Source organism: Apus apus, chromosome 27 (genome assembly GCF_020740795.1).
Source record: "Apus apus isolate bApuApu2 chromosome 27, bApuApu2.pri.cur, whole genome shotgun sequence".
In the NCBI taxonomy this organism is placed as follows: domain Eukaryota; kingdom Metazoa; phylum Chordata; class Aves; order Apodiformes; family Apodidae; genus Apus; species Apus apus.
The window spans coordinates 274,470-298,597 of NC_067308.1; the positions used below are offsets into that span (position 1 = coordinate 274,470).

Here is a 24,128-nt window from a genome sequence, read left to right on the forward strand (position 1 = left end):
CACCAGGATCTGGGGAGAGCCCCCCCCCCACCCCAGACTCACCCTCAGTGGGTCTGTCCTGGCCTCCAGCAGCAGCTTCGGCTCCTCCTGGTTCTTCCACGGGCAGAGCCAGAGGGACCCCAAAGTTCTGTCCCCCCACCCCCTGGTTCTGGGGCAGCTCCACAGTGCTGGGGGTGGTGGTGCCAGGGGTCTTGGTGCCGGGGGTGTTGGTTCCAGGAGGTGCTGGTGCCGGGGGTGTTGGTGCCGGGGGGTGTTGGTTCCAGGAGGTGCTGGTGCCAGGGGTGTTGGTGCCAGGGGTGTTGGTGCTAGGAGGTGTTGGTGCCAGGAGGTGTTGGTGCCAGGGGTGTTGGTGCCAGGAGGTGCTGGTGCCAGGAGGTGTTGGTGCCGGGGGTGTTGGTGCCGGGGGTGTTGGTGCCGCCGCGCTCCCTCCAGGCTCCCCCAGAGCCTTTATTTTCCTCTGCCAAACAACAATCTCCTCCTCCTGGGGGAGCTGCAGCTGTTCTGGGGGCACCGAGTGTCCCAAGGCTGGTGCCACCTCCGGGATGGTGACCAGGGACGTGGTGTGTCCGGCCAGTGAGTGGAGCCCAGGAGGGGCTGGGGGGAGAAGGGGTTTCTCTGTGATGATGGAGCTGGAATCGGCCTCTCCCCCTGGCTCCCGGGAAAATACCAAACGAGCAACATTCCCAAGGAGGGGGGGGGGGAAGAGAAAAACAAAAAAAGGTGGATTTTGCTGTGATGTTGCCAGCTCAGATGTCTCTGTCCTGTGGTGGAGACACCCCCTGGGCCCTAGGGCCTGCTGGGCCGGGCGCCCCTTCCCTCGGCTGGGAAGAGACTCGTGGTGTGAAAGAAGAGCTGTGACTTGGGCTTGTGAGCGTGGGGTGGGGGTGTCCTCCCCTCCTCATCCCCACAGGACGAAGGCCACTGTCCCTCCCCACAGGCTGTGGGCTGAGGACAGAGAAGCCAACAGCGAACAAACCATTTGTTCTCCCCAGGAGTGGGGCAGCAGGTCCTGACTCTGCTCTTCATCCCCTGTACAAGGTGGCAGCCAAAATTCCTGCCTGGGGCAGGGGGGAGATCTGAGACCCCTGCCCAGGGGGACACCGGCCGAGGCGTGAGCCAGGTCCTGGTCGCTCTTCATGGCTCCTTGATCCGAGCCCGTGTGGAAACGCTGCCCAGGAGGAGGAGCCCAGGAGGGCCCCGCAGCCCCCTGAGCTCCACCCGGCCCCCCGAGCACCCTGGTTGTGCCTCCCCCCGGGGGGCTCTAGTTGTCGGGGCTGGCGTTCTGGCGGGCGCGGATGAAGGCCATGCCATGGGTGCGGAAGTGTGTCTTGAGGTTGAGCTGGCTGTCGAAGCCGCGGCCGCACACCTTGCAGCTCAGCTTCCCGTCGGGCGGGTGCTGAGCGCCGCCCTCCCGGGGGCTGCGCGGCCCCGGCTCCTCCAGCTCCCCTGCCCCCTTCTTCTTCTTGTGGGTGATGAAGCGGTGGCGGTTGAGGGAGACCTGGGAGGTGAAGCAGAGCCCGCACTCGCGGCACTGGTGGGAGCTCTCGTCAGTCCGGTGCTGGGGAATGTGCTCCTGGAAGTCGGCGGCGCTGCTGGCCAAGTACCCGCACTTGCGGCAGCGGAAAGGGGCCCTGCGGTCGCCCTTGGGGGTCTTGGAGGGGGGGGTGGTGCTGTCGGGCTCCTCGCTGCACGAGTCGCCCTCGTCCGAGGACAGTTTCCGCTTCCTCCCGGACACCTGCGGGAACGGGTGGGATCAGCTTTCCTGATTCGAGCAGCTCCTGGAAGGACTCGGCCTCCTCAGGGTTTTCCCACCCGCTCCCACAGATATTTGCTCAGGTAAAGGCCCCACAGGCCTGACCCAGCCCCAGGAGCTGTGTCCCTGCCCCGTAACCCCAGCCCAGGGGCTCCCACAGCAGCCTTGGTCTTGCCCGTGCCCCTCACACCAGGCACCTTCACCCCTCTCAACTCCTGAGGAAGCTCCAGGCAAGAGGGATGTTTTCCCGTTCCTCCCAGTGAGAGGCTGAGGCTGCCAAGTTCCATCCCAGCTGTGCCAGCAGGGAGAGGCAGGAGCTAAGGAAGCTGGGTCTGGATGGGGCCCACACCCACCCACTGGGTGCTGGGCCTTGGTGGGTCCTGGCACTGCTGGAGATGTGGGGGCAGGAGCAGAGCAGGGCCCGGGTCAGGGCGATGCCTTCGGCCCTGCCCAAAACCCCCCCTGAGGCCCCAGCCCTTTGTGAGCACCCCGAGCCCACAGAGCCCTGGTACCTGCATGGGTCCGGCCCCTATCCGGGCAATAACCACCTCCTGGCTCTTCGCCTGGTCCGTCACCTTGATCCCGTGTCGCACCTGGATGTGCTTCTCCAGGATGAGGCGGCTGCTGAAGGTCCGTTTCCCCTCGGTGCAGTACCTGCAGGCAGAGCAGGCGTGAAGCGACGCTCCGCAGCCAGGAGCCGAGCCCCTGTCCTGGGAACCCTTGGCTCTGGCATCCTGACCCCCCCACTAACCCCAAACGGGCCGATCCAGGTTCCTCCAGAGGGTATAAAACCCCAGAGTCCCTCCGAGTACCTCCTTTCCCTCCTACTTCCAAGTCACTTGTTCAATCCCGATTGTTCTTCAACCTCCTGCAGCTCCATCCCCCCCCAGCAGCTCCATCCCCCTCCAGCAGCTCCATCCTCCCCCAGCAGCTCCATCCCCCTCCAGCAGCTCCATCCTGCCCCAGCAGCTCCATCCCCCTCCAGGTCTATCCTCCCCCAGCAGCTCCATCCCCCTCCAGCAGCTCCATCCCCCTCCAGGTCTATCCTGCCCCAGCAGCTCCATCCTGCCCCAGCAGCCTGGCTGAATCCCGCTCTCCCCCTGCCCCAGCCCCGGCTCCCAGCCCCGGAGCAGCCCCTGCGGTACCGGCAGGGATAGACGCGCTTGATGCCCTCGTGGTTGACGCGCACGTGCCGGCGCAGGCTGGGGGCGGAGCAGAAGGAGCGCTCGCACAGGTGGCACGGGAACTTCTTCACCGACTGCAAGAAACAAGGGGGGCAGGTGGGCACCAAGCTGGGTGGGCAGGTTCCTTCTGTCCCACCAGGGAACCTCACCCGCCCTCAGGTTCCCTCTCCTGGCCCATCCCAGGGCCACGTGTTCGGATGAGGAGCATCAGGTCTCTGCTGTTCACCAGAACAGGCAACATCCCCGCTCCCCAAAACCTCACCCCACCCCCCCCGAGTTTGTTCTGGGGGGAGAATTAACACCCAGACCATAGCAGAATGTTCTCCCGGCCCAGCCAGGAGCCCGGGAGTCCTGCCCCGCTCCTCTGAGCCGCACCCATTCCCTGCCCACATTCCCAAGGGCTCAGCAGAGCCAGAGCTGGAGCCTCCCCAGCCTCCTCACCTTCCCGTGGTCCTTCTTCATGTGGGAGACGTATTCGTCGCGCTCCGGGAACCAGGAGTGGCAGACGCCGCAGGTCCAGCCGCTGCCCTTGGACTTGTTCACCGTCTTGCGCTGGAAGCGGCTCCGCTTGGTCTTGCGCAGCTCTGGGGAGCTGGGGGGCTCGTCCTCCTCCGTGGAGGACGACGACTCCTCCGAGATCTTGGACACAGGGGTTTCCACAGGCTCCTGCTTCGGCGTCAGCAGGACGGACGCCTTCTTGGCCAGGTCCTCCTTGGGCTTCTGGGGCTGGTGAGTGTTCTGGAAGGCAAAGACAAGGGTGTCGGCAGCTGCCTGGGCTGGGAATTCCCGGGGGCTGCAGCAGGACAGAAGGAAAGGCTGCCCAACCCCAGCTCCAGCCTCATCTCCTCAGGCTTTGGGACACAGGGACCAGCTCTCAGGGCCCTGCGGACGAACCCAGAGCCCAAACCCAGCCCCAGGTGCAGGACAGGTCTCAAACACTGATCTCAGAGCACCCCGAGCCCGGCCACGTCCCCACCTTGAGGTGCTCCAGCATGGTGCGCTTCTGGGCGAAGAGCAGCGGGCAGTCGGGACACTTGAAGACACTGACCCGCTGGTTGAGCAGGTGCTGGTCGAAGTGGGAGGAGAGCAAGGGCTTGTGGGTGAAGACCGTGTCACACATCGCACACTTGTAAATCATCCTGTCGGAGGAAAAGCCACCCCTGTGGGCACAGCCCGGGGCTGGAGCAAAGACCTGGGAAAACCCCTTTGGCAAGAGGGCCAAGAGGAGCCCCGGGGGCAGCCTGACCCCCACCGAGGGAAGGGCAAGGAACAAGGTGGTGGGTGCAGCTCCCCACGCCAGTGCTGAGGACTCCCCCCAACATCCCACCCACCGGGGATGCTCCCAGTTCTCCTGGCAGGACCTGTGGGGCCGTCAGCTGGTGGGAAGACTCACTTGGACTGCTGGTTGCTGAAGCCAGGGTGCTGTGTGTAGACGTGCGCGTGGGCGCTGGGCGCCGACTTGAATGCCATGGGGCAGATGGGGCACTTGTGGAACACCTCGCAGTGGGAGGTCTGGATGTGTGACTTGATGGAGTTGACCCCACCAAAGACCACGGCGCAGCTGGGACACCTGAGAGAGGAGGGAAGAGGTGAGGGACAAGCAGCACGGGGTGGGGAGCTCAGCTGTGACATGGAGACTCGTGTCACCAAGTGCTACCAGCCAAGAGGAACGGGAGCACAAGGGCCCACGGCTGCTCCCTGTCCAACCACGGGGCTTGGGAAGAGCCCCTGCCCCAACAGACACCAGGATCCAAACCAGTTCCGGGCTCTGGGAGGACTCCAGTCTGGAGCAACCAGTCCTGCCCAGCAATGGTGGGTGCAGGGCCCAGGCAGGAGGAGGAGACACTCCAGCCATGGTCTGACATTGCCAGCCATGACCAGGGTTGACACAGTGGCCAGGGGGGTCCCAGAAGGGGGAAAATTCCCCCGGGGATTAAAGGGGCAAGAGCCAGAGCAGGGGGTGAAGTGACACATTCCCCCCCAGCCCTGCCCCCAGCACCAGCAGGGAGAAGGGACGTGGGCTCCTGCCTGTTCTGCAAAATGAAAACCTGCCACCTGGACTCGGGACTGTCCCCTTGGGTCCCGGCACCTCCCCGTGTTCCCCCTGCCCAGCAGATCCCTGCCCTACCTGTAGCCCACGCGGCGGGAGAAGTGCAGGCAGGATTCCTTCAGGTGGGCCTCGAAGTTGGCCAGCAGGAAATTCCCCCCACACTCGGGGCAGACGTGGGGGGGTCGGTTCTTGTGCATCCTCTGGTGGGCGTTGAAGCTGCAGCGGTTGGACATGATCATGGGACACGTTGTGCAGACCTAGGGGAGGGGGGAAGGACATGGGGACGTTCAGCCTGGTCCTGCCCACACCCACAAAAGCCTTTTCTGCAGACGGGGCTGGCGACCTGCAGCACCAACCAGCCCCGAGCCACGTGTCACCAGGGGCTAGAAGTGCCAGGACTCTGCAGGGAATATTTTAGGAGCTAATCCTCTTGTGCAGCTGCTGGGTGATCGTGGCCGGGGCTTCGCACGCAGCCCAGGAGCCTTTTCCAGGCTTTTCCCCAGAGGGGGAGATGAGGACCAGCCCCAGTGAGGGAGGGAGAGCGTGGGGGGGGGAACTGGAACCAGCTGCCTGAACCCTCCTGGAACTACTTCCAGCTCCAGGCCAGGACAGGGACAGGGGGATGTGGAGCGGAAAACCTGATCAGGACTTGAGGGAACCAGGACGGGGATTCCAACAGGAACTGCTTGGAAAGAGGTGATTCCCAGAGCAAAGGAGGATGGGAAGGAGCAGCTGCCTCCGAGCTCCCCTCCCCTGACACCCAGAGCGGGTCCAAAGGTACCAAGAGAGACCTGAGACAAGAGGAGGGAGCCAGGGATCCGACTGGGAACAGCAGCTAAGGACAGCCTGGGAACAAGGGACATATCTGAAGGGAGGGGGGATGAAGGGTGGCAGGTGAGGAAGAGGATTAGGGAGGCTTATGGCTCAAGCCATCCCACCCCAGGCTGTGCTGGGAAAGCTGCTGGGCCGCTGGGCCTTAAAGGAAAAAAGGCTGTTTGTAGGCAGAGCTGGTGTGGGGACAAGTCCATCTGGGAATGGGAAAAGGCTACTGGGCCAGGTGGAGCCTGGGAACAGGTTGTGTCCTGCCAGCAACTTCACGTTCAATTCCCAAGCTCAAGCTCTGCCCACCCCGAGCCAGAAATACTCCACTGCTGGACTGGGAGGCAGCAGGAGGTGAGGACAATGTTCCCCAGCTCCTGCCCCTGCTCTCCTCCTCTTGCTGCCCCCTCACTGCTCCTGTCACATCCCTGGCGTGGACATCCCATCTTCCCTGAGCACCAAACCCTCCAGAGACACCAAGGCTGGGAGACGGGATGGGAGTAAGAAATCCTGCTGCCAAGAGAGCTCTGCAGGAGAATCCATATAAACATGTGGATCTCTGGGCTCCTGGTGACCTTCAAACGCAGCCCTGCCCGCGGCAGCGCGGCCTCAGTATCTACAGCAGCAGCTTCAAAGTAAACAGAGTTACCAGGAAACAGCAAATTCCTGCTGTGCAAAGGAGGCCGGGGCTGAACGTCTCTGGACAGAGAGGAAGGTGAAGCTGAGCCACAGGGAGGACAGGGCTCCTCTGTGGACACGTTTTCCCTCCTCTCCTTTTGAAGGTCACCCCTGGGCAGCGCTAATCCCGTGTTTGCCGGATGCTGCTGCCCCAACAGACCAGGGTGTGTTGGCAGCAGCAGGAAGCTCATGGGATCTCCAGGTTGGCTCTGGAAGAGGGGTTGAAAAAAACCCAGCCCACGCCCTGGTCTCTCCAGCCTCCATTTGTGCTTCAGGCTGGAGAAAAGAGGAAGCAGCACCCGTGGCTCCAACATGGCTCCGTGGGGATGGCTGCGTCCCACTGTGCCACCAGCCAGGGCACTGACACCCAGGGACCTGCCCTGGGTCAGCTCTGTCCCCAACAGCAGCCTCTTGTCCCCCCAGCCAGGGCCTCGTGGGCACCAGCTGAGCCCCAGCTCATAGAATCATGGAATGGTTTGGAAGGACCTTAAAGATCACTTAGTTCCACCCCCTGCATGGGCTTGGACACTTTCCACTAGACCAGGTTGCTCCAAGCCCCATCCAACCCTGACCACGAACACTTCCATCATCCACAGCTTCTCTGGGCAATCTGGGCCAGTGTCTCACCACCCTCACAGCCAAGAATTCCCACCTCATGTCCAACCTCAATCTCCCTCTTCCAGTTCTAACCCATCCTCCTCATCCCATCCCTCCCTGCCCTTGTCCCAAGCCCCTCCCCAGCTTTCCTGGAGCCCCTTCAGGCACTGGAAGGTGCTCTAAGGTCTCCTGCATGAGTTTCACATTGGGAGCAATGGGGTGGACGCTGTCTAAATCCCATGTGGAGTCCTCCAGCCCTGTCCCACCTCCCCAGGGACGTGCTGTGGCTCTGAGGTCCAGCTCCCCACCACGTACCGTGCTGCTGGTGGTCCCCGTGGTCACCGCCTGCTGGAAATGTGCAGCCAGCCCGGCCTTGTCCTTGCACTGCTCCTTGCACTCCAGGCACCTGAAGCAGCTGTAGTTGCTCTGCTCAGAGCTGTTGCTCAGGGGCAGGATGGGCAGGTCCTGTGCCCCGTTGGCCGTGGCCAAGGCATCCTGAGCCACGCCGGTCACTTTGCCAGCGGGGAAGGAGGTGACAGAGACCAGGGGAGTGATGTCTGGCTGCCCGATCATTTGATCCAGAGCGATGGGCCTCATGACCAGATGGGAACATTGCATCACCAGCCCTTTGTCCTTGTGCTCCCGGGCGTGCAGGAGCAAACTGCACTTGTTGAAGAAGACCAGGCGCTTGGTGCAGTGGTTGCAGGTCACCTCGATGCGCATGCTGCGCCGGTCGTAGTGCCGAGCCAGGCTCTTCTCCAGGGCAAAGGAGTCTCCACACTCCAGGCAGCGGTAGCCGAAGGGCGGCAGGGCCAGGCTGGCATCAGCTGGGGGGTTCAGGTTGGGTTTGTAGGTGGCCAGGAGGTTCTTGCTGTTGAGGATCTTGTTAAAAGCTTCCACGAGGCTGGACTGGCTGCGGGAGATCACCGTGCCCGCCACGGTCGGGGAAGGCTTCTGCGGCTGCACCATCACCACCGTGGTGCCGTTGACCTTCTGGTTGGCCGTGGTGGTGATGGTGCTGGTCTGCGTCACGGTGCTGACGTTGGTCCTGGTGTCAGCCTTGGGCAGGGTCTGTGGCACCAGGTTGATGATGTTCTTGGCCACGGCTTTCCCTGTCTTTGTTGGCAGCACCACGGACTTCTGCTGGGCCACGCTGGCCGCGATCAGCATGGCGCTGCTGGCGTTCTGGATGGTGGAGACGGGCAGGACGGTCCCTTTGAGCTTGGTGCCGTTGCCAAGTTGAACACTGACAATTTTGGGCCCCTCAACGGTTTTCAAGGGGCTGGAAAGCTCCATTTTCTCCTTGGGCAACTCCAGCACCATCCCTTCCTCCTTCTCTGCTGATGTGGAGAAGCTGGAACTCTCAAGAGAGGTCTCCTGGGAGCTCTGCTCAGCTGGGCCCTTGGTGGAGCCTGGCTCTGAGTCCGAGGAGACCCTGGTCACTGTCCGGGTGATGCTGCCACAAGATGTTTTGATGGTTTTAATCCTCACTTTCAGGGGCCGTGAGGAGTTGGAAGAAGGGGAGTCGTTGTTGTTGTCTTCCTCCTCCTCCTCATCCTCAGCGCTGGACATACTCTGTGGACTTCCCATCGACTTCTCCAGAACTTCTTGCTCCTCCTTGAGGCTGATGGTGTCGAGCTGCTTTGGGGAAGGGGGGATCCTGGGGCTTTGTACCACTGGTGAGGAAGGCTTGAAGAAGGGCTCCTGGGGGCTGGCGGGCGAGCGCTTCACCTCGGGGAGGTGGCTGGTGCTGCTGTCCAGGTTTGGGTCTGAGCTGGGCCAGGAGGTGATGGGAGAATCCTCAGTGGAGTAACGTACAGTGACTGACTTCAGGTGATCCAAGGGACTGTTGGCCAAGGCTGCAGCCAAGCCCTTGGGGCTGGCTTCCCGGCCCACCTCCTCCGAGTCAGACTCCTCCTTTTTGATGCAGGCGATGGTTTGGGGGGACCCGTGAGCACCCCCGGGCTGGCTGGTCTCGAAGGGCTGTGGGAAGGCCGGGGCCAGGGCCTCTGTGCCCTCCCCCAGGGGCTCCTTGCAGTCCAGGGATGGGGTGGGAGATGGGGAGAGGGAGGGCACGGCGAGGGGCTTCTCCTTCGGCTTGCACTCCCGGGGCCTGTCGATCAGGTTGGCAGTGTTGTCCTCACTGGGATCGGGGCCAAAATGGGAGAAGATATCCAAAGGTTTGGGGCCTTTTTCCTTCACCCAACACTCCCCGTTGGAGGACGCCACGGCTTCCACAGACCTGGAAGTGGGGGACCTGGGCATCTCGGTGGCCCCAAAGCCGTTCTGCAGCAAGCGGGGCCCCAGGACGTGCCCATCTTTGCTGCGTCCGTCCAGGGCATCGAGCTGCTCAGGACACACCGTGTTCTTCACAATGACACTGACAGCTGTGATGTCTGCGTGGGGCAGGACGTGGTCGGGGGGTCCTGGCTCCCCAGGGACTTGCTTGATGTGAGCATCAGCCTCCTCGTGGCCGGAATGGATGGCCTCGTTGGTGTCGATGTCGGGAATATCGAAAGCTGCCAGCAGGTCATCAAAATCTGGGGTTTTCATGTCACCCATGGTGGGGAATATAGCAGAGCCTGCAAGGGAGCAAGGAGAGGAGCATGAGCACCCTGACCACGGCGTGTGGATGAAGCCCCCAGAGGCACGGATGGAAAAGGGTTTCTGAGCCCCACACCAAGCACAAAACCCCCATGGGAACCCCCGCCCACCCTGTGCCCCTCGGGCAAACCACGACGCCTCGTGGCCTCTGCCACTTTGCTTGTTTATGGATCATTTTTTGATCCTCAGCCAGGATAGAAGGATATCCAGGAGAAACCCAGTGCCCTGGGATCCAACACCTTGCAGCCTGGCCAGGAGGGCTGGAGCTCTGTCCCCCCACAAGGGGAACAGGACACCAGGACACAGGGACCATCCTTCCCACCCCTGGGGCAGCCCCAGGAGGACACAGCTCACAGGGACAGTGTCCAGAGAGGAGGACTTGGATAAGGGACCTGCAACACATGGAGCAAAGGATGAGGAGACAGGGGATTGGGGGCATGGCAACAGGTTTCCAAACGTGGCTGCAGCAGAGACAAAGGGAATAATGTTCCTCCTGTCACTGGGTAAGAAATCCCAGGATTAAGCTGCAGGCAGGGGATGGGGCTTAGACAGCAGGAAAGACTCTGATTTCTAAGGACAACCAGGCACAGGAGGCAGGACAGGGGAGGCCCCACGTGCTGGAGAGCAGCTGGACATGTGTCTGTCCAGGGGAGCAGATCCAGTGGGAGGGGACAGGGGGGTCTCAGGACAGCATCAGGGTGCAGGGCAGGGAGGATGGTTACTCCTCAGCCACCAGCAAAATCAACCAAGAAGAGGAGAAACCTTTATCTCGGAGGCTGAGAGGGGTAAATGCAACTCCCTGGAGCCCTGTGGAGAGTCAAAACAACCCTCACCGTGGGTAAACCTGCTTTTTGGAAGAAGAGGGAGGGATTCTTGCCCAGGGAGCTCAGTCTGAAACCCCCTGACACCAAAGAGAAGTTTATCCCATGTGTCCAGCAGGCAGGACCTGCAGCCCCCAGGGAAGACCTTCCCCTGACACCAGAACCAACTCTGAAACCAGCCAAACCACTGACAGGCAGAATCCAGATCAGCCAGAGTGTCGTCCTGGTTGGTAGCACATCACAGACACCTCCAGCTGTCACAGCTCTGGGTGCCAGAGCCCATCCCCACGTCCCACCAGGCACTGCAGACGGGAGAGTCGCTGCTGTGATGTTCATTATTTTAATGAAGATTTCATCGTCTCCATCCATGGATTTGTGAGCAGCAGGATGGGTGGGTGGATGGAGTCTTGGCATCTTGGCATTGGCCAAACAGGCAGCAGCACTAAGGAAGCTTGTTTCCACCTCTCCTGTCTGATGGCAGTGAACAGACTGACCATCTCCTTGCAGGAGCAGCGTCTCTTCTCAGACATGTCCTGTACCAGCCTTAGAGACCACAGCACGTTCACCCTCACCCCTGCACAACCTGGAGCTCCATCCTGTAGGTTCTTCCTCTCCCAAACTGGAGGTGGATGGAGGAAAAGAGCAGAGCTGGTGCCCACCACCTCCCTGGCAGCATCTGGCCTCAGGGAAGCAGATGTTCCCCCCCAGCCTGGGCCTCCTTGGAGGTGAGCAGCAGCTCTCACACCTGGGCTGGTCTTTCTCCTGTCCCTGGCAACCCCCCTGGCTCCCAGTACAGCTACCCCAGGCTTAGTGGGGCTGTCAGGGCTCTGGTGGCTCTCCCGACAGCTTAGGGAGGAGGCTTAGTCTGGCTTTATTTTTATCCCTCACCCTGGGTCACCCCGAGGGGATCTCTACCGGGTGCAGCTCAGGGTCTCTGGGCCACCCAGGAACCTGCTGCTCCAGAACACGCTGACATTGGACATCCAAGTGGGCAAGTTCCCACCAGCATCGCTCCCCCGTGCCCATGCAGCCCCCTGCCCACCCACAGGCCCCAGAGGGCAGCAGGGGCATCAAGTGAGGAGCTGGATGGGGTGTGAATCTCTGCTAGAGCCAAAGACAGCACGACAAGGCAGCTGGTCATTGCAAGAGCAGGAGATCCTGCCTGGAAAGGGCAACCTGGGAGGAAGGAATCCACGAGGTGGAAAACACCCAGGCAGAGAGCAGAGCTGCTGTCGAGCCAGCACAGCCTGCAGGCTGGGGTGACAACTGAGCCCTGCTTTTAAAAGCAAAACTGATGATGGATCCTGTCTCTGTTCAACACTCACCACTTGGGGCAGGAATGAAGTCATTTAAGAACCGCTCATCCCTTCCACGCTCTGACAGATGCTCTTCCAGGGAAGGGTCCCCACCAAAAGGGTGGCAGGAGTCCCTGCACAGCACTGATTGCACAAGTATGTCCTCCTAGGTTGGTAGTAACAGGAAAGTCTCCACCCCAGAAGGGTTTTTCTGGTTGTTGTTCTTAGAAATCCTGAGATCCTAATCTTAGAAGTCCCAAGATCCCTCACTCAGCCTCTTCTGATGGAAAAGGAAAGTCCTGGTGTGGAGTCAGTAACTCCTACTGAAAAGGACAGTATAGATGGGAAGAGCCCAGCTCCACCTCCACCCCTACCAGGCCGACATGAGGAGTTATTTTGGTAGCTCAAAACACAACTCTTTTCTTAGGCAAAGGAACTATTTTTCTTGGGCAAAAAAAAGTCCACCAGGGGGGCAGGGAAGGGCATCTTCAACCTCACTGGTGGAGCTGTGACAACTGTCCTGACTCCCAGGAAAAGAAGAGTTTACAACAAGCACCAGATCCATGTGGGAACAGCTCTGTGATGGAGGCACCAGGGTCCCACCAGGCACCAGCCCTTCAGAAGCTCCAGCAGGACCTGTCCATGTGCAGCTCAGTCTGCGTGGTGGTCACTGGTCCCCCAGCTCCACAGCTGGGGAAACCACAGCATGGGGGAGAGGAAGAGTCTGAGATCCCAACCCAGCCATGGAGAAGATCCCCAGATCCTCTCTGGATTTGAGGAGGAAGAGATGCAGACCAGGAGGTTGCCAGACTTGTTTGCCAGCCTGCCCTGAACATCCCTGCCCAGCTCTAAAATAAGAGACCTGCAGACTCTGTCTGAAATTCCCTGCTCCTTCAATCCTGCCTATGGCCACAACCACATCAAAGCATGGGGGGCACAGGATCACCCCAAAAACACATGGTCACCCTGATGGGAAGCAGGAGGCAGAGCCGTGTGCCCTGTGCAGGAGACAAGGCAGTGATGGAGCCACAGGGGCAGGACACATCCCTGGAGCAGCAAGGAAACCCAAAACCCTGCCTGGAGGATGAAGTTGGTGCAGCTACTGAGTCCAGAACTATGGAGTTATGAGTGTCCCCTTTTCATAGAATCACACACTCATAGAATGGTTTGGGTTGGAAGGGACCTAGAAGGTAATCTAGATCCAACCCCCAAAAATCTCCTTTCCACCCCAAAGATCTCCTTTCCACTCCAACCATCCCCTCTCCACTCCAACTGTGCTGCTGACCTAACCACCTCACACCCACGAGCTGTAGCTTTCAGTAGATGAGTCCACACGTCAGGAATGCCACATGTCACCTCTCTACAAGCCACCCTAAGGTTACACGGGGTTTTGGACTGAAATCATCAAGGGCCTGCTAAAACCAGCCCGTCCTCCAGCAGAGCCCCAGGCTGGAGAGACAGGCCTCGAGCTGTTATTTGCATAATGAACAGACACACACAGACCCTGGCAGGAGTCACCCTGATGGTCACCACGGTTATGGCTTCAAGCAGGAGGAGAAAGTTCCTGGTGACTCTGCAGGTCACAAACCCACCCCCAGCACCCTGTGGGGCTGCCCGGGCTCTGGATGCACAGGGAGGACACAGCTCTGGGTCGGTGCTGTCCCCACTGTCCCACCTACAGGACACCAGGCTGGTGCAAGGACTGGCAGGAGCTGCCAGGAGGGGGATGGTCTGAGCCGGTCCCTGGCAGGAAAGGGAAGCAGTTCTGGTCATTGTCTGCTCCTGGATTCAGGTTTCTGCCTCTCAGATGAGCAGGAGGCCGGGCAGGAGGCAGGCCTTGGGTTGCTGCCCTCCACGGCACAGCAGAGACAATAAAAATCCACAAGTGTTGGGAGAACAACCATAAGGAAGAGGAGATTCCACTTGCCAGGTCTGAGTCCAGAGTCCAGAGCGACCCAAGCACCTTCCAACCCAATCCAGGTGATGATTCCCACCAGAGACCAGCCCAGGGGAGGCTGGACAGACCCACCAGCCCAGCCGACCCGGGGCTCACACCACGTGGGTCCCGTTGAGGAAACCACTGCAACCCCCCCAAAGGTCCTGGGGCTCACAGCTAAAATAACAAGGCCACGAGCAACTGCTGAACCAACTGTCATTTTCACAGCTTGTTTGCTTATTTAGTCTACCACAAGAAGATAAAATGGTGTTAAAAATCTCCCCTCCAGCAGCCAAGCCTCCCTGAAAAGTTAAACACTTTCCCACTGGCCTCCCCCCTCACCACACCACATCCAGCTCCGTGCACCAAGCCAGGGGCAATCCCCCATCTCCACACCACATTCCCACACTGTTCCTGCACCAGGTCATGTTAAAACACACTCAAAGGCTTCTGCCCCTGGAGCCCCCCAGGCTGTGCCCACCACACGCTCCCAGGCTCCTGCGATCCACGCTCCCGTGGAAGCCACGGATCAGCTCCCAGAGCTGCTGGGCCCTGGGCTGGGCAGGGGGCCCTGCACGCTCACCCTGCAGGCCAGGAGAACCCCAAGGGGTTCCCACCACACGTGTCTGGCCTGGGACCACCTGTGGAAAGAGCAGAACCCAGAGGCCGAGCCCGGCCCAGACAAAAGAGCCCAAACGCTGGGACTATTTCAAGGACTTGCTATTTTTAAAAGCTGCTTTTCCTGTTTCCCTTCCTGACCCTCGCAGGGACTTGCTGCCTGCCAGCAAGTTTGCACCACAACAACCAGAAGAATCCCCTTCCAGACACCTGACTCGGGAGCAGAGCGGAGCGGGGGGCCCGGCTGCCCACCCTGCCGCTGCCTCCGGAGCCACCGGGAATGTCGGCGCTCCCGGCGCCACGTGACAACTGCCCAGGCCCAGAGGAAACCTTGGACAAAGCCTGTCCCCACGCTCTGCTGCTGCCAGGCCTCCAGCCCACGGCCTCCCTGGGGCCACCGGCACCCGGGGAACCCAGCAGGAAAACACACCTTGGCCGCGGGCACCTGCGGAACAGGGAGTAACGAGGAGAGGTTCGCCTGGAGCCCAGAGGATCCCTGCCTCCCTTGTCCTCCCGAGGCTCTTGGGGCTATTTTAAAACTGATCCCCTGCTGAAAAGCCTCAGCCTTTGTGCAGGGGAGACGTCACCCGAGAGAACAACTGTTTTTAATGAGCCAAACGAGCACTGGATGTTACACAATCCCACCCCCCGGCAGACAATCTCCAGAGGAGGGGGCAGGATGGGGACAAATTCCCCCAGCGACAAACTCGCTGCACCTGGTGCAGCTTTTCTCCATTTCAGCCTCCAAACCCTCCCCCCCAGCCCCTGGCACTGGCAACTGGTGGAGAGGAGGAGAGAAAAGCCCTTTGGTTTGGGAACAGAGTCGTGGTTTTGACAAGTTTTGCACAACTGGTACAAGCAGCCGTGGCTCGGGGGGTCGAGAGCCAGGGTAAAATGGGTGGGTTTTGGTTAAATGGTTGAATTGCAGTTTCTCACTGCAGCACACGGGGCTCTGCTCCAAACAGCCTCTATCTCCAACAAGGAAAATTCCCTGAAAGGCACCAGCCAGGGCCCTTCCCCCAGCAAGAAGCTGAAACCAACTGGGTATTTTTCAAGCGACACAGAAATTCATTTCACTGACCAAGGGAAGGCCAAAGAGTAAACAGGATTCCAGGGGTGCAAGGATTTTAAGAGATATCATTGGGCTGACACCAAGCCAGTGAGGAATCACCTGGACTGGGTTCCCTGCTTGGGAAGCAGGCTGTGCTGCCATCAGCCCAGCAGGAAACTGAACCTGCAAGAGGAGTTTGGTTTTTCCCTCCATCTCCAAACCCCATTTGCCTCTTCAGCAAGACCTGGCATATGGGAAACGTCCTAACGAGCTCCTGCTCTTGATGAAGTTGGGTTTGAGCCTATTACACATGAGGAAGCTGAGGCACGGGGTGATGTGATGTGAGCTGGAGCAGGACCAGCACATCCAGACTCCTTCTGCCACCAATGGATCCCACCCCAGGGAGACCCCAGTACCTGCCGGAGCTACGTCCGTCCCCTCTGCGCCTGCTCTGCTGCCATGGAAGCCCTTCCTGGGAACCACCTCCTGGAATCCAGCACCTGGCCAGACAGACCCTCCAACTTCCACGCTCGTTAGCCACCCCTCACTACTTTCCAGACTATAATTAGTTTTGCTAATAGAAAAGGCAGGAGGGATTCAGCCAAGCTTTGGAGGGTCAGGAGAGAAACAAAGGTCAGCGTTAAGAACAGCTCCTGCACATTTAATTCTTTATTTAATTCCATGTCTGTGGATCCAACGTTAATATCTGTGCATTCACAGACACGGAATCAAATCTCCCACTCCCCCTTTTCTCATCCTTGTCATGGAGGAAGCATCACTTCCTGCTTTGGGGATGAAGGAAGCAGGAAAAGAGGAGAAGCATCAAGAGCGGCATTTTGGGGACCAGCCCACGCAGGGACCTGACATCTCCAGTGGGGTTTTGGCCCCCGCAGCCCCTGCTCATGCCCGTCCTTTGCACTTGTCCCACACTCCTCCATGATCCCAAATGCTTTTCCACCCCTTCCCACGCAGCCTCCACACCTCAAGTCACCCGGAGTCCCTCGGCCATCGCCCCCGTGACACTCCCCTGCTCCTACCCCCACCACTTGCTCCTTAGCTGGAACCCACGCAGATTATTTCCAAACCACAGCACCCAGCCCCTTCCTGGCACACGGGATTTCTCCCTCTGCCTCCTGATCTCCTCAGGATTTGCTTATCCAGCCAGCCCTGAGCAGCACAACCTGCAGACGCCGGGACCCGCTACCGACCTGATGGGAAGGAGCTTCTGGATGGAGCAGAGAGGGAGAAAAAGGAGGAAAAAAAGAAAAAAGGGGGGGAGCATGGGGGTGGGAAGGGACAGAAAGTGGTCTCAGGTTTCAGGTGTAGGAGAAGGGTGTGGAGGGAGGGAGGGAAAATGACAGAAAGGCAGAGAAAAGCAGCCTGGTTAAACAAGAACCAGCAACAAGTCCTGCTCCCAGCATGACATCATGAGGCCAGGGCTCAGCGGGGACGGTGGCAGCAGGAGGGGAGGGGAAAAAGGGAGAAATAAATCACATCACCAGCCCCGAGCCCCTCTGCTCTGCTGGCCCCTCGGGAGGGCAGCTCTGGGGACCGAGGTGGCTGAATGGCACTGGTGGCTCTGCAGGGGGTGGCCATGCCAGCTGGGGGTCCCTCCCCGACACCTTGTACTTCAGCACAGCAGCTGAAGCAGCTTCCTCTTCCCTTTCCCACTTCCCCTTCCACCTGTCAGCACCAGCATCCAGAGACCCGTTGGCATGGGCAGAGCAGGGCACAAGGAGCTGTGGTCACCTCGAGGTGCCCGAGCTCTGCTCCATCATCACCAGGCCCCTCAGCCTCCCCGGCAGCTCTCGCAACCTCCCCTCCACTTAAAACCGAAAGCAAAACCCTCCATATTCCTGGAGAGGCTCCTCCCTAAATCCCAGTACGTGTCCAGGCCCTTTCCAAGGAGTTCCAGGACACAGAGGGGTCTGCAGGTGCTGAAGCAGCAGCCTCTGCCCTCCCCTGAGCTTGGCTGGACCCGGATCTGGAGCGCAGGGAAAAGGGAGCGAGGATCCCTGCGCTTCAGCTGGGAGATCAGGGCACCCCAAGGCTGGTGTGGGCTTGGGAACGCCTCAGGAATCACTCGGGAGAGGCTGGAGAGAGAAAACGTCACCTGAGGGAGCACGGAGCATCCCTGAGCCCTGCTGACAGACAAGAGGTTGCTGGCTTTGGGAGCTCAGTTTCCCTTTTTCCAGCAGGAAGCTGCTGCCTCCAGCCCAGTCTCCATTTGGACCAACAGAGAAACCCTGATGGGCACCAGGCTCAAAGCGAGTGGGAAAATAACCCCGGGGAGGTCCCAAGACCAGTTGTACCCAGTATAGCCACCCGGAGCAGATCAAAGCTGCCCAAGGGTGTGAGCAGCAGAGCTGGATCGGGTGCTGCAGGCCCATCCCTGTCAGCCCTTCCCTCCACCTGGCCCTTTCCAGGGATATTTCCAACGGGAGCGCTGGGCTCCCGAGCGGGCAGATCCGCTTGATTTACCGACCGCGCAGGGGAGAGACGTTTGCTTCGGGCTTTCCAAAGAAGAGCTGGCACCTCCAGGGTCAGACCCAACAAGGATCAACCCCAGAAGGAATCAGTTTTAGCCCCAGCTCGGGATGCAGTGCTGGAGCAGCTGGTGGGGCTGGAGTGATGGGAGGCCCCAGCACCGGAGCAAAATCCAGGCGCTCGGCACCGCCGGGAACAAAGTCTGCTCCAAGGAACGGCCTCGTGCTGGGAGTGGGGGGATGGCCACCCCCTCCCGGGGCTCCTCTCCCCCCGGGGGAAGCAGCAAACAACCCTTGGCCATGTCAGGGGGACAGGGAGTCTCTGCTTCCAAAGATCAGGCACCGTGTCCTCCAGCAAGGGACGTGGCGCCCACGCAGCCTTCAGGGCCAAGGAGTGTTTTGGGACACTTGGAGCAGCTTTCACAGCTCCCCTGGACCCAAGAGCAGCTGTGGCTGCAGGATTCAAGGGAAAGAAAAGGGACAACAAATTATGTGATCCCAGCAGTTTGCTCCAGCACCTCAAGGTTTGGGGTTTTTTTTGTCATGTAAAGAGCAGAATCGTGCCCAGATTCCCAGAGCAACTGCAAACGCTGGGGCTGAAATGGCTCCTGTGGGAGAGGATCCAATAATCCACCCCATGAGGGCTGGTCTGCATGGAGCTGCTCCCAGCTCTGCCTTCCTGCATGTCCCACCTCAAGGCCAAGGGGACAAAAGGGGCGATGGGATTCAACCCAGATTTGATTCCATGTGATCCCAGCACACAGAGGAGGGGCCACGGTGGGATGCCCGGTGCCTCTCACCCAGCCTGGCTACCAGCTCCCCGACAGGACGGCCACTTTAAGGCACTCCAGGAGTTTAATTATTAATTTATCCCAACGAAACTCCCTGCAGTGCTGGGCCCAGCAGAGCCTGTGCCCTGCTGCTGGCAAGCCTTGAGGACCCTGTCTGTCCCTCCTTCCCCTTCTCCTTTTTTCTTCCCCTCCAGCACATGCAGAGGCTCTCCGGGGGCGGCAGGTAGAATACAATCCCCTGCCAGGGTGCTCGATGGGCCATTTGAAACCCGGGGCATTGTTTTCCCTGCTCCAGGCGGCAGGAGGGGATTAAAAACTTCAGCCATGACGCGCACGTTCCGTGCCCATTGTGCTCCGCTCGGCTCGGCCGTCCCCCCGCACCAACATCCCGCACCAACATCCCCCCGGGGCGCTCATCCAGCCCCCGGCACCTCCCCGCTCCCTTCCCCCGAGCCCAGAGTCCAACCACCCGAGCCCAGCCTGGTGGATGTTCCTGAAGCGGGAGCGGAGCAGGGAGGCCGGGCAGGGGGTTTTGGGGCGGCCACAACCAGCCCGTCACCCCCCGGCTCTCCCGCACCCTGTGGCAGAGCCAGGGCAGCGGGATCCCGTCCCCAGGGAACAGGCAGGGCCTCCCCGCCCCCGCTCTGCAACAAGCTGGTCCAGGATTCCCCAATAAGCAGGTCCAGGATTCCCCAATAAGCAGGTCCAGGATTCCCGCAGCTCCCGGGCTGGGCTGGCGGGTGAGCAGCGTGTTTGTGCAGGCAGGAGCAGGGGCAGGAGCGGGGGCAGGAGCGGGGGCAGGAGCAGGGGGCAGGAGCAGGGGGCAGGAGCAGGGGGCAGGAGCAGGGGGCAGGAGCAGGAGAGGGGCAGGAGCAGGGGCAGGAGCAGGGGGCAGGAGCAGGAGAAGGGGGCAGGGGGCAGTAGCAGGGGGCAGGAGCGGGGGGCAGGAGCGGGGGGCAGGAGCGGGGGGCAGAGGAAGGGGGCAGGAGCAGGGGGCAGGAGCAGGGGCAGGGGGCAGGAGCAGGGGCAGGGGGCAGGAGCAGGAGGCAAGGAGCAGGAGCAGGGGCAGGGGGCAGGAGCAGGGGGGCAGGGGGCAGGAGCGGGGGGGCAGGGGGCAGGAGCAGGGGGGCAGGGGGCAGGAGCGGGGGGGCAGGGGGCAGGAGCAGGGGGCAGGGGCAGGAGCTGCACCGCTGGGAAACCCCGTCCTGGCTCCATTTCCTTGGGGAGAGCGAGTGGGCAGAGCTGGGGTGGGAGCAAGGCCTGGGCTCTGCACGGTGCTGTCACCGGGAGGTGCCCCCGGGACGTGTCACCGGGAGCACCGTGTCACCCCCGGGACGTGTCACCGGGAGCACCGTGTCACCCCCGGGACGTGTCACCGGGAGCACCGTGTCACCCCCGGGGAGGGTCCCGGTGCCCACCCAGCCCGAGGCTCCACCGGCAGAACCGGCGAGAGCAGCAAATTCGGCTCCGGAGCCACCGGGGCAGCAGCTGCTGGAACCTGGGGGGTCTGTGTGAGCAGAACTGCCCCCGGTCAGGCCGCGAGTGCCCGTGTCTGTAACTCGGAGCCAGCAGCTGTGCCCAGGGGCCACCAGGTGCCCACATTCCCAGAGCGTTCCCAGAGCATCCCGGGCAGGCCGAGGGACCAGGATCTCTGCCCAGCAGCCCCTGCTTCCCTCTCTTTTTTACCCACTGCCTCTTATTTCATGCACCTCCATCACTCCCACTTTAAAAATAATTCATTTTAAAAAAAAAGCCTGGATGAGAGGATTTCCAGCCCTTGCAGCCTCAGTTTCCCCCCAGGTCCTGAAGCTCAGAAGCCTCTTTCAGGCTGAAGATGCTGGTCATGAAAGGGTAGAGCCCTATTTTTTATATATATATAAGAGGGATTTATGATTGCTGCAACTAAAGTGATTAAAACCCGTGTTCCCTTTGTCCATCTCAGGTGGCTTCGTGGGGATCCCCCCTGAGGGCAAGAAGAAAACCAGCCCAGAGGGGAAGGAAAACAGGAGAGAACAAACTGGCAGCGAAAGGAAAGGGCCAGTGTCAGGCCCTGAACTGGCAGGTATTGCCATCAAAACATCCTTTTCCTCTTCCAGGGGGTTTTGTGACAACGAGAGAGGGTTTAAATGCAAGAGGAGAATCTCAAAGCAGCTGCCAGGGGGGAGGTGAGAGGGTCTGAGGGACACGGATCCCCCGGCTGGGATGGGAGTGGCTGGCTCACGGATTTCACTGAATTCAAGCAGAAAAAAAGATGCCTGATCAGCAGAGGGAGCAGCAAAGTCTGTTCCTCCCCATCCCCCTGCCCCACAGCTGGGTGCAAATCCCGGGAGAGGAGCTGGGGCAGCTCCTGAGCCCCCACCCCAGCTCAGCTGCCCCCCGAGACCGAGGCTGCTGGGGATTAAATTCCCACCCGTTCCCCAGAATTAAGGCTCTACCATCTGCTGACTTCTGGGGAGATCAAAACAAACAAGTGGTGGAGCAGATCCAGAAATCCCAGCAATTTGGCCAGCCCGAAAAATGAAGTTTTTAAACACTGGCAGGTGTTTCTGCAGCCCTGATCAAGCAAAAAAAGCAGCTTGGGTGTCAAGGTGGGGGGAGGTTTTTGTTCCCAGATTGACCAGTATGACCAGCATCCACACTGGTGTGCAGGGATGAGGGCTGGGTGGCTCCAGGCAGACATTTCATGGCAGAAGGACCAGGATCTCCCCTGACAATGTTCCCCTCACCCAGGGTCATCTCCACGTCACGATGAGCAGCGACCAGTGACCTCCATCCCAGTGGGATTCACCCCATTTCATACCCCTTTGGTTCTATAAATGTAAAATAATATCAACAAACAAACCCCCCCTTTATTCTAGAGACATCAATAGAAAATCTGCCACGGAAGATGCCAAAAGGAAGGAACATGGAGCTCCCTCCCTGCACTCACTGCTATCATTTTTATAGTGCCCAGATGTGCACTTGATGGCAGAAATAGATTAAAGCCCAAGAAAACATCTTGCAGGAGCCATCACACAGTGGCAGGAGGAGGGAGGAGACCCAGGAGAACCTAATGGGGGTGGAATAAACCCAGAAAAGTGGACACAAATGGGGTTCCTGCAAAATGACAAGAGCTCTGGGTGCTCTGGGTCCTGAGCCACCTCCATGCTGGGACCACAGCCCGACCCTGGCATTCCAGCCTGGTCCCACTGGTTTGGAGTGGTCCCAGTGGTGAACCAGGGCCCCCTGGCACAGCCCAGGCTGTGGGGACAACACCACGGGGCTGGCAGAGCTCATCGACCCTCCTGCTGACCAGGAAGGATCCAGGGAACAGGTTTCTGGGAAGCACCTCGGCCCTCCCGCCTCTGCCTCCACCAGCACGGCCACATGTGGGTGACGCATTTTTTTTCCTCCTCAGAAACACTAAAAATACATCCTTTGAGGCAGCTGCTGCCACCAACCAGCCCTGGGTCCTAAAGCACTGCTAGAAACCTCAGGCCAGGGCTGCCAGCTCGGCCCTGCTGCCCTCCCAGGGAACCCTCTCCAAACGAAAGTCCCTGTGGGAAGGGGATGCCAAGAGCTGCTCCTCAGGGCACACACAGACCCCAGCAGGGAGGAATGAAAGGGCTTTGCAGGGGGTGAGAGCAAGAAACAGGAGGAGAAGAGAGGAAAGAAGCTGGGTTTGAAAGAAAACGTCACGTTTGTGCTCCCGATTCGCTCTCCCTCTTGCAAAAAAAACAAACCCCAACAACCCAGGCAGCTCTTAAGGAAGTGGCCAAGACCCACAAGAAGCAGCCCCACTGAAATGCTCTGCTGCCCTGCCCCAGGTCTGCTCCTGCCCCTCGGCCTCCTCCTCCCCCTCAGGGCTTCAGACAAGACCCCCAGCCCGAGGACACCTCGCTGCCCACAGACCCCGCAGGGCAGAGTCGCCCAGACCTCGGTGGGCAAGAACCTGCCACGAGGCTTCACCATTCCCAGCTCCTTCCCTGCGGGAAGTGCAGGGTGGGCCCGCTTGAGGATGGTGCTCCATGAGCCTTCTCCTGCCTCTGGAAACACACCAGGCCTTCCTAGAGAGCTTCCCAGCTCCACCCAACCATCCCCAGTTGCGACAGGACCCAAAACTGCCCGGGCTGCAGCACCCGGGTCCAGCAGGATCCTCTCCACATCTCCCACCTTCTTTTCCCCACCAAAACCGGCACAACAGTGAGATTCTCTCCTGCCCAGGGCACCGGGGAGCGAGCAGAGCCCCACGGGCCCCGTTCCCACCCTCAGGGCAGGGGTTCCCAGAGACACCCGAGCAGATCCAGGAGCCCCAAAGCCTGATCCAACCGCAGCTCCTCAGAAACCGGAGCAGCGAGAAAATTCCCCCAAAGAACTGGGGCCCCAAAACAAACCACCGCTGGGGCTGCAGGAGATGTTACCCCTAAAGAACTGGGGGGGACCCTGTGCGGCCCCCTCTGAGCCCCCCAGGCAGGGAGCAGGAAGGGCCCCAGTCCCAAGAGCCCTGGAAGGGAATAACAACCACCCCAAACCCCAGAGAGGGGGAGAGGCAGCCGGGATCAGGCCCTCCCGAGAGCTGGGGGGGGGGGCCCAGGAACAGCCCCTGCCCCCCAGCTAAGCCCCCCAGCTGGCGAGGAGCCAGGGCCGGCCCCATCCTGCCCCTAACGACAGGGGGGCACCAGCAGAGCCCCCCCCCCCCGTTCTCCGCGGCGCCGGGGAGGGGGGAACGAGCCCAGGTGTCCCCAGGAGGCGCAGGGGGGAACTCTCGGTGCTGGGGGGGGGGACGGGACATGCCCGGGCTCCCCAGGCGGGGGGGGAGTCACGCCCCGCGCCCCCCGACCCCCCTCAGGCCTGGGGGGGGGAACGTGCTCAGCCCTCCCGGCAGCCGCGGGGGGACGCGGCCGCCCCCGATTCCCACAGGGAATGCGGGAAAGGGGCGGGGGGGCGTGAAGCGCCCAGACCCGACGGGGCCAGCGCGGCTGAACGGGAGGAGGGAACGGCCCGTGACCCCCCGGGCGCGGCGCGACGGGCCCGTCCCCTCCCGCCAGGCCTCGCGGCTCCGCCGACCGGCCGGGCCGGGCGCCCGGTCCCCCCCCCGAGCCCCGGGGGGTCCCCTCCGCCCGCGCGAGCCCCGGGGGTCCCGCGGCGCCGGTACCTGAGCCGGGGGGGCCGCCCCCGCCGCTCCCGCCGCCGCTCCCGCCGCCGCTCCCGGCACTTCCTGCTTGGCCCGCGCCCCCGCCGGCCGCTCGCCCCGCGCGGCCCCCCCCCCCCCTGCCCCGCGCCTCCCCATTGGCTGCCGCGCCCGCCACTCAGCGCGTCCTGCGTCCCCATTGGCTGCCGCCCGCCGGGGCTGGCGGCCGCGCGCACTCGCCATTGGCGGAGCCGGAGACAACTCGGCGGCTGGGCCCGCCCCCCCGCGGGCAGCGCTGATTGGGCGGCGCGGCTGCCAGTCAGACCGTGATCCCG

The 24,128-nt window shown here is 61.0% G+C and overlaps 1 protein-coding gene across 1 annotated transcript; it reads right to left on the reverse strand.

The window, feature by feature from the left end:
* Positions 1-897: 897 nt before the first annotated feature.
* ZNF687 (zinc finger protein 687) lies at positions 898-23,855 on the reverse strand. Its single transcript, XM_051641275.1, has 9 exons — positions 23,818-23,855; positions 7,397-9,663; positions 5,066-5,244; positions 4,331-4,507; positions 3,914-4,076; positions 3,379-3,675; positions 2,899-3,011; positions 2,266-2,407; positions 898-1,735 (listed from the first exon to the last, which is right to left on the reverse strand). Exons 2-9 carry the CDS (start codon positions 9,641-9,643, stop codon positions 1,262-1,264), a joined length of 3,792 nt encoding a protein of 1,263 aa, XP_051497235.1. The 5' UTR covers positions 9,644-9,663; positions 23,818-23,855; the 3' UTR covers positions 898-1,261.
* Positions 23,856-24,128: the final 273 nt, after the last annotated feature.